At 40.6% G+C, this 10610-nt stretch overlaps 1 protein-coding gene across 1 annotated transcript in view; it reads right to left on the bottom strand.

The window, feature by feature from the left end:
* Nucleotides 1–6576: 6576 nt before the first annotated feature.
* vamp5 (vesicle-associated membrane protein 5) overlaps nt 6577–10610 on the bottom strand; it is a 6012-nt gene continuing 1978 nt past the window's right edge. The window contains exons 2-3 of the mRNA XM_058375594.1: nt 8206–8349; nt 6577–7511 (exon numbers count right to left, since the gene is read on the bottom strand). Of these exons, the coding sequence (XP_058231577.1) occupies nt 7362–7511; nt 8206–8349 (294 nt within the window). The 3' untranslated portion in view covers nt 6577–7361. The remainder of the gene's footprint in view (nt 7512–8205; nt 8350–10610) is intronic.

Raw genomic sequence — 10610 nt, 5'->3', positions numbered from 1 at the left:
GAAGTGAACTGTACTCCATTATCAGAAATCAGCTCTTTCGAGTTCCCTTCCCTGCTAAACACTGTAGACAGGAACTGCATCATGGAATGGGTGGTAGGCTGTGAGACAAATGCTATCTCAGGCCACTTACTGTAATAGTCCACCAGAGTGACCAAAAACGACACTCAGCAGGTGCTACATCAAAAGGACCCATGATGTTTATGGCCACTTTCACCCAGGCGTCAGTAGGGTGTGGTACAGATTGGAGTGGTGTTGTATGTGTGACAGCAGATTTGTCATGTAACTGACAAGTGACACAAGTTTTGACAGCTGTTTGTATTTCTTTGTCCATGCCAGGCCACCAGTAGTGCTCTCTCAGCCACATTTTTGTCCTTACAATGCCCTGATGTGTATCATGTGCGAGCGCAATGAACTTGGGCTTGAGACATTCTGGAACCAGGAGCCGTGTGGTTACACCACGCAACCATCCTGGAGTGAAAGTTCATGCTACACTTAAAAATATGGCTGTAAAGAATGATTCAGTGCCTTTGCACATTTTGGCCATTTTGAGACAAGTAGTCCACATAGCTCAGCTTGTATAGGACAAGAATCATGTGTCGCTTTGTCGCTAGGGAGTGGTAAACGAGATAAACAGTCTGCAGTCATGTGCTCATGCCCTGGCTTGTACTGAATATCATAGGTAAATGTCATCAGTCTAGCTGACCATCTTGCTATGTGCATACCTGCTCTGCCTTGACCCTTTGATGACAGAAGGGTGGTCAGTGGGCTGTGATCTGTTCGCAATTTGAAGTGTCGTCCCCACAAGTAGGTCCTCCATCTCTATGTGACCCAAACACATGTTAGTGCCTCTTTTTCTACTGTGAAGTACTTTTGTCCTGCTGTGGTAAGGGTGTGTGAGGCAAAAGCCACTGCTCTCTCTGTGTTGTCTGCATATATCTGGGTAAGAACACCTCTTATCTGTGGTCACTATAGTAGGTAGTTCTGGATTGAAAAGCGCAAGGGCAGCACTATCAAAATCAATCCTTTAACAGTCTCAAAGCTCTCCTGAGCCTCAGGTGACCAAATGAATGAATTAGAGCCAAAGCACACGCAATGGCTCCACCACTGTAGTGTACTTTGGTATGAATTTAGAATACCCTGTCGTGAGACCCAGAAATGAACGAAGGCTAACCTCATCAAGTGGAGGCGGTGCATCAGATAAAATGGGAAGCATTAGGCTGTAATCCCTTCACAGACAGGGTGTGACCCAGGAAAAAACAGTTCTGTTTTTCACATCATCCTCTGGAAGCAGCTTGGAGCTGAGGCCAGTCCATATGGAACCCTTTTTAAACGAAATAATCCATCATGCATAATAAACACAGTAAGGTTTCGACTGTCCTCATGCAGCGCTACCTAAGACTTTGGAGCTCTAATGTGGAAAACACTGTTGTTCCACACAGGTCAGCAAACATCTCCTCCATATGCGGAAGAAGAAGAAAGATGTCCACTGCCACTGCCTTGTTAGGCTCACGTAAGTCGACGCAGAGCCGAATCCCCCCATCTTTTTTTCTCAGTTACAGTTACACAGGCTCAATTAAATCGTGTTGTACGAGCTTCTGTAATTCCTTGGACACCTCATTGTGGATTGAGAAGGGTGACCGCCTCAGTTTCTGCTGCACAGGCTGAACACCAAACCGGACATGAACATGATGCACAAATCCTCTTGCACATCCAGGCCTGTTTTCCGACTTTGCATCTATAGATGAGACAGGATGTGCGCACTGGTCTGTACTGACCTGACCGTCACGAAGTTGTAAACACAGTCCAGTAAAGAGGTCTCTGCCCATCACAGCTGATCCCTTTTGTACAATGTATAAGTCTGGGGTAGTGCAATGGCCCCCATACAAGATGCTGGCTGGCAGGCATCCTTTCATTTCAATTGCATCGCCCCCAAAACTAACTAGACTGAGTTTCAGTGGTGAGAGGGGTGCTTGACTGAAAAATCCAATGTAAACAGACATTGGCAATATGGACACTGCTGATCCCGTGTCCACCGTTAACTGAATGTCCCATTTTCGTCCTGTGCATGCACATATTTGTACTGTACACATTATTTTGCCACAGTCACAAGTAGAATGTTCAATATTTAACACTGTCACATCAGGTACTGTAATTTCACTCACCCGTTTGTTTCCACAACATGTCTTTGCAAAATGTCCTGTTTTGTTACCGTTCCTGCACACTGCATCCTTACTAGGACATCTCAGATGTGCTGCTCAGATCCACAGAGGTAGCAAATATGTGTATGAGTAAATAGATCAGCGACATACTGGTCTGTGGTCTTGCGTTGGCTTTGTTGGCGGAAGTGATAAGGTTCAGCAACCACATTAACTTTAGGGACAAAAAAATCCTGTATTGCACTCAAAGCAGAAGCATATTGTCTCCCTGATCACTCACATTCAGGGTGTAAAACAATCTTTGACCTTCGGCTCTGAGGCAGTGTATCAGAAGAGCACGTTTCCTAGCATTAGGTAGCTCCTCGGCCAGGGCCAGCAAAAAATTATCAAAAGTTTTGATCCACACTTTGAACGGGATCGGTGGTTCACCCAGTGTTTGCAGGAATGGGGCGGGTTGACTTAGACTCAAAGCCATCCTCATCACCAATATGTTGAGTGTCTCAAATAAAAGAAAATACATTCTGTGTCTGGAACTCTGCATAAACTTTTATTCACACGTCATCATGTCTACTTCTTTTCTTATCTTTTTTTTTACCATCATTACCTTACATATGAGAACTCCCTCTAGAGGCTTACTCAGAACACCACAGATTTATCACAGGGTTTCTAAATTCTTTATTTTTGCTGTCTTAAAGGAAGCTGATGTTCAATTCAGGGAGAAAATAATCCTGAAATGGTTGAACTGTGTAGTAAATGTTGAAAAGATCCTAAAATCCTAAAATGGTGGATTTTATATTTACACTCTCGAGCAGCGCTTCAGCTCTCTCCTCCGTGTCCTCTAGATTGATGCGGCGATCAATGGCCTTGTTATAAGTCTCCACCATGATGACCTTTGTGTCCTCCACATCCCCCTGAAGCTGCTGCAGCCGGCTTTCTCCTTTCTCCTGAACACACACACACGAAACAACTTATTGAATTGATTGAACAAATGCACGTCATGCAAAGTTAAAACACTTAAGATGCAGGTGTGGCTTCTGCTCAGTTGGAATAAAAACCTGCACCCACACTGGCCCTTTGTGGATAAGACTGGACATCCCTGATCTAATATGATGCACACAGTGATATTAGGAGTGTTAGAAATGCCTGTGGTTCAGGTGTGTGTGTGTATGTGTGTGCGTGCGTGTGTGTGTGTGTGTGTGTGTGTGCGTGTGATTCAGTGTCGCTGTGCTCCACTAGTACACCTGGAAAAAACTGCACTTCAGGACGCAGTCCAGTAGATAGACACACTGACAAAATATTAGGAACACCTGCGTCCCTGCCTTTCTGGCACCAACAGCCAGTCACAGAGATCAGACATTTTCTTCATTACTTGGTATGATAAAAATGAATTTTACTTTACCATGTTGTGTCCTGTATGGGAACCTTTTTCTCTATTCGACACACCAAATCCAGAAGTCTTTATTCCTCAGTTTGAAGAGTAACTACATGACCAGCATCGACATTCAGCGGAAAAGCTGAGAAGGTTCTTCACTTTCACTTTCAGCTCAATGTCCAGATCCACCGGTTCCTCCAACACACGTCTGTTTGGTTAACTATTCACGTTTGATGTGTCACAGAGGCCAGTTACAGATGTTACATATGTAGAAATGGAAGCAAAGACACCTTTAGATCCTCTGAGGTTTTAGCACAGGACAAATACGATGCTTTCGCATGAATCCCGATGCCTGCGTAAATGACCCGACTAAGTGAGTTCCTGAGCAACCTGATGAAGCCATTCATCTGCCGGTCAACCAGAACCAACTGGTCATAACAATGACCACCATCACCACAACTCAATTGATGACTGCCAGGATCACCTTCATCCTTATGTTCTCCCACTGCTTCTTTTACTTCAGTTGGTTTGCCGTTTTGGAAAAAACCTTGCTCTGTATGAAGAGAAGCACAACAATAAGACGTGTGAACAAGACACAGGGCATCATTCGGTTCGTCCAGTTTTAGCCTACACCCAGTCTCATTTCCTGGGCATCATATAATTGGACCTGCTTACAGAAACAGGAAATAATCACTGGAATGATTGAATGATATAAATGTTTGTAGAACACACACACACACACACACACACACACTTTTCTTTATCACAAAGGGAAATGCTGCAAAATCAACAAAATCTCAAAAATATGTGTCACTGAAATAAAAACTAAATATACAATAAAAAAAGCACTTTTCTAATAAAACACATAATGGAGGTTATTCTGGATGAATTGCAAAAACAGCAGCAGGTTATCAAGTTCTCCAAGTTTCCTTCAGGAAAAACTTATCTGCTGGATTTCTCTTTAAAACTGATGTACTTTGCCAGACATAGTGGGGTTATGTAGGTGTACAGGTTAGTAGCCCGCTGGATCTAACTTCCAGTTGCACTCCAACCATGTCAGTGATCCAGCTGCAGGATCTTAAACTGGGATTTAATCCCAGATCACTTCTGATCTGCTGAACAAATTCTAAACATTTTATTTAATTATGTATTTTTGGAAAAGTAATATTATGTGGTTATTTAAATGCATTCAAAATGCTGTCATCTGGTACAGGGTGCTGTTCTTTGTTTTGATGATGATGATGATGATGATGGACCTTTTTGGAAGCCCACATAAAAAGCCTGGCATTTCATATCATAATAATATGATCTAAAACTCAAGACTCAAATTCTGTTATTTAATTAAATGACTTGCTATCTGAAGGAACTGCAGTAACATCAGCTACTGGTTTATTTTCCCATGAAATTCTTATGATTCATTTTTTACATGTGGGTTTATTTATTTTTTTTTTTACATGCTTCATTTATATTTCATTCATTTATACATTCTTTTTTTTCACTCTGTGATTATGTAACTGATTCTTTTTTTTTCACTTGTGAATTTATCACAGGTTTTTAAATTCTTTAATCTCACTGTCTTAAAGGAAGCTGATGTTCACTTCATGGAGAAAATACTCCTGAAATGAATAAGCTGAAGTTACTACAGAAAGTGTGGAAGGTAAAGGAAGAGAGATGGAGATGTGTCAGGGAAATTCAAGCATTTCCATTCAAGCTTTAACTCATAACCATAATAAATCCTAAAATGGTGTGATTGGGATTTTATATTTACATTCTCATTCAGCGCATCATCTCTCTCATCAACAGCATCTAGATCTAATCTGATGTTGTGAGCTATGGCCTTGGTATAATTCTCCATGATATTCGTTGTCTCCTCCACATCCATCTGAAGCTGCTGCAGCCGGCTTACTCCTTTCTCCTGAACACACACACACACACACCTGAATCAACTGATTGAACTGACTGATCAAATGCATTGATTAACTGAGAGAAGTTTCCTCTTCCAGCCACTGAGGAAGGACTTCCTTTAACACCACCAGTGTTGAGTGATTCCTTTTTAATCTGATTCTATTAAAAAATTATTATTATTATATTTTTACATATATTCAATCATATCCAAAATATAAATGAAATATATAGTATTTAAAATATTTTTACTGTGAAATTGAATTTTTTTTTTTTCTGAGGTCATAGCACATCAGGAACAAGAAGTAAAATAAATAAATAAATAAATAAATAAATAAATAAATAAATAAATAAATAAATAAATAGAGAGAAGAGCGCCTCCTTCAGGAAAATAAAAATGTAAAAATTGTCTGATATTTATTAATCATTTAAGAAAGAAATTCATTCTTTTGCCAAGTAATAACTTTAATAAAGTTTTGAAAATTGCAAAATTAAAACACCCAAGACTAAGAGCTTATAGAAGAAGCCACGCCTGATTCCACCTGTTTAATTAACTGATCCTGGCTTTCAGTAGACTCAGGGAGGAGGAGGACAGAGGAGTTTACACTGGAGGTGGATTTCTCGGAAAACTGTGTTATTTGTTTTGAGGTTTCTGAAGGAAAGGATGTTTATAGCTGCTATAATGTGATCGATAACTAGAAATAACTTCATTTGGTTCTTTTGTAGCTGTAGCACATGAATAATATTCTGCTTCGTGTCACCTCACTCTGTTGTGGATTATTTTCCTTTAACCGCATGGTATTTTTTTGTTTGCTTGTTTTGGCAGTGAGATTTCTCTTATCGCGATTTGGGAACAGTTTTGTTTAGATTGCCGTTCCTTGAATTAATACTGCTTAAAGTTGAAAGGAATCATATCACCCTGACATAGACCTTCATTCTCTGGCTTTCTGTACATATAAGGATCTAGTTTAGAGATTTAATTATTTATTTCACTCCAGTAGCACAGACTCTTGTTCGAGCCTGAATATGACGTTAAAACTGGGACTTTATCTCTAATGAAAACAAATAAGTCAAACTAACTCCCACAGGAATGAGAACTCTTTGTGTTTTATATTAAGACAAAGTCTTACAAATTAACTTGACAACTTGATAAAATATGCTTTTTATTAGCAGCATGAATTTCAGACAACCATAATCAGACACATCAGATACTGTAATGTTTCCAGTGATGAATAACAAGAATGGCAGTTTTTGGAGGTTTACTAACTTCTACAGACAAAAAACCTATAATATTTATATATAATACTGATACCATAATTATAATGTGCTTGCAGTCTTAGAAAAAAAAGGTTCCCTGATGGTTCTTTTGAATGGTTGGATGGTTTTCCTTAAAGCTTTTAAAAATCAGTGTTGGACAGACTGAACCAGATCGTGTTCTTTAACAGACTATAAGACTGATGTGATGAAGATCCGCTGACGGTAGACCTGTGATGGCAAAAAATGGCTGGTTGATACAGGGAACCTTTATTTTCTAAGAGATTCTGTAAGGTTACTGATCCCACACAGCGACACACCAAATCCAGAAGTCTTTATTCCTCAGTTTGAAGAGTAACCGCATGACCAGCATCGACATTCAGCGGAAAAGCTGCAAAGGTTCTTCACTTTCACTTTCAGCTCAATGTCCAGATCCACCGGTTCCTCCACACGTCTGTTTGGTTAACTATTCATGTTTGATGTGTCACAGAGGCCAGTTACAGATGTTACATATGTAGAAATGGAAGCAAAGACATCAAGTACCTTTAGATCCTTTGAGGTTTTAGCACAGGACAAATACGACGCTTTAGCATGACTCCCGATGCCCGCGTTTATCAAATGACCCGACTAAGTGAGTTCCTGAGCAACCTGCCAAAATGAAGCCATTCGTCTCCCGGTCAACCGGAACCAACTGTCAGGCTGACGGCCGTAACAATGACCACCATCACCACGACTCCGACGATGATGGCCAGGATCACCTTCATCTTTATGTTCTCCCACTGCTTCTTTTGCTTCACTTGGTTTGCCGTTTTGGAAAAAACCTTGCTCTGTATGAAGAGAAGCACAACAATAAGACATGTGAACAAGACACAGGGCATCACCAGGCATTAGTTAGTCCAGCTTTTGCCTACACCCAGCCTCCTTTGCTGGACATCGTATAATTGCATGTAGGACCTCACTGGGATTTTTCATGTTCTCTTATCAGCTGGGCATTATGGGAAACTTAACATTTTATCTCTAAATTTATGTAGAAACTAACTGACCTCACAAACACACAGACACACACAGACACACACACACTTTTCTTCATCAAAAAAGGAAATAGCTTTCTAAAATTAACCGTGTCAGCAAAAAAAAAAAAATCAGGATGTAAATTCTACATTCTTCTCTCCACATAAACTCCAACCTACAGTTTATTTATAGACTTCAATGTGACATTTCCTGTTAGTCCTCAGACCTGTGGAAAGGTTTATTAACTATACTATAGTCTGCTGAGGGCCAGGAAGCATGATTAGTGTGTTTACTGGCCTTCCTGATTTCCGTACAGAAAGCTGGCGAGAAAAAAACCCAGTTAGAGAGAGAGCGAGAGAGAGAGAGATGGGCGAGAGGATGTGACCTGTCTTACATAAAAGAAAGGATAAGAATAGAAATAAAAAAAAAACAGTCCCGGTTTTCAGGAAAGCTCTCATGAAAACAGGAGAAATCTACAACTTATGAATGATGAGAAAGTTATTCCTTCACCTGTTCCAGTAACTGGTCAGCTCTGTTTTCCAAGTCTCCCAGTTTCCCCTCCCTCTCGTTGGCCTTGTTCAAATTATCCAACATGATCTCTCGAACCTCCTCCACATCCTGCTGAGCCTGCTGTAGCCGGCTTCGCCCGTTCTCCTGAACACACACACACAACGACCATCCATAAAAACACAACATAAAAGTGGAACATAATCAGCAAGATGGTAAAAAGTAACAGATAACAGGAAATATGATGTCATACCAGGAAACTGTAAGGCATAATGAGATACCAGGAAAAAGAACATATTGTTAAAGTGTGAGGACATACCAGGAAATGAGACAAGACCAATAAGTGTAACAGAACACCAAGAAAAAGGATTTTAGTTTATGAAAATGGGAAATGAAGAGGAAGCAGTAGGTAAAAATGGACATAACAGGAAACAGGACAAAATGGTAAATAGGGCACTAGGAAAAGAGATGAGACAATAAGATGGTATATGAACAGGAAGCAAGAAATGGGACACGGTGGTAAAGAGTAACAACATACCAGGAAACGGGATGAGACAGAAGAGTAACAGGACAGGATACAGTAGGACAGGATGGTAAAAATGGACAGATAGATAGATAGATAGATAGATAGATAGATAGATAGATAGATAGATAGATAGATAGATAGATAGATAGATAGATAGATAGATAGATAGATAGATGTAACAGTGTAACAGGGCACCAAGAAATTTCGTGAGAGGAAGTAGGAAATACAGTTGGACACGATGGTAAAAATGGACAAACCAGAAAAAAGGACAAGACAGGAAACATGATGGGATGTTAAGAGGAAACAGGATGAGACAATAAGAGAGGAGATAAACAGGAAGCAGGAAATGGGACACAGTGGTAGAGTAACAACATACCAGGAAATGGGATGAGACAGAATTGTAAAAGGACACCAAGAAATTTCTTGAGAGGAAGTAGGAAATACAGTTGGACATGATGGTAAAAATGGACAAACCAGGAAAAAGGACAAGACAGGAAACATGATGGGATGTTAAGAGGAAACAGGATGAGACAATAAGTGAGGAGATGAACAGGAAGTAGTAAATGGACACGGGGGTAAACCTGGAAATGATCAGGACATAGAGAATCAGACAGAACAGAAGAGGTTATGAAGATGTAGAAGAGGAAAGAGGAAATGGGGCAGGTGAGTAAAATCATTAGGGTACAGGATATCAAAAGGGATAGATGAAGAAAGAGGAAGTGTAGCTGGATGTTGGGAAACAGGTAATGGAAGAGGAAATAAATTACGGTGTGTTTGTGACCCAGAACAGTAAAACTATAATGTTTTGATGTGGTGAAGTTTTCTGTTTTGCAAAAGAGGTCAAAATTTTCCAGTTTGTGTTTACATGGAAGCTGCCTTTTTTTTTTTGGCATACGTAGTTTATTAGCATCATCCTGAGGGAAAAACAGAGAGACAGCGTGACTGTTTAGAATGAAATTATACAAGTGAGAACAGGAACTGACTTGTCTTGTGAAACTGCTGCGGTTTGAGAATAAGATTGAAACGTGTCTTGAATGAAAAAATAATCAGCAGTCAGTATATAAAGCGATTGTACTACGCAGAATGCTAACAGGAAGTGTTAAAATTCTAGTCAGCTGAAATGGTGTGATGCAGCAGAAACGTCTCTTTCTTTAAGACAGAGGGAAGGAGTTTAGCTGGATGTCGTCCAGACTGGTTGCTGTGACAACTCTGGACATGTGCCTGTGTGTCGTGTCTCTCTTTCTCAAGCTGAACAAAAGACAGGGCAGTACAGAGGCACTCGGTGCCACGCAACCCTCACAATGTGCCCCCTGTGACTGCGCTGTGGCCCTGTGACTCTTAAAACCGAGGCTTTTGAAGACGCTGACCTGACATGACCTCGCTCACTTCATTAGAATGATCGTTACACACATGGAGCAGAAACGCTGGCATGTGCACAGAAAGATAAAGGTCCACACGGAGGAACAGACGCCTGTGAGCTCAGACAAAGAGCCGGGAGACGAATGAATATCTGAATCGACCCAGCCTCATTTTTCACATTTAGCTGCTTCGCTACTTGTCAGTGATGGATGTCTCCTAGCCTTAAAAACAGGAAATGGCCAAATGTGAGAGTTATGATAACGAAAACCCCGAACCACACATAACTATAAACACTATCACAGGTTCACTGAGGGCACAGTGGTGCACTTCCCACTGGTCCTTACACAATACACCATCCCCCAGCATCAGAGGTGTTCCAAACTAAACACACTAATCACTGTACAGAACAATATACGCCTGAGGTGTTCCAAACAACACACACTATATAGGGCACTATATGTCAGGGGTGTTCCAAACTAAACACACTAATCACTATATAGAGCACTATACAAACTACACAGAC

This window comes from Hemibagrus wyckioides, linkage group LG22 (assembly GCF_019097595.1).
Source record: "Hemibagrus wyckioides isolate EC202008001 linkage group LG22, SWU_Hwy_1.0, whole genome shotgun sequence".
NCBI lineage: Eukaryota > Metazoa > Chordata > Actinopteri > Siluriformes > Bagridae > Hemibagrus > Hemibagrus wyckioides.
The sequence above is the reverse complement of the archived record's forward strand: the minus strand, read 5'-3'. Positions and strand labels throughout refer to the sequence as shown.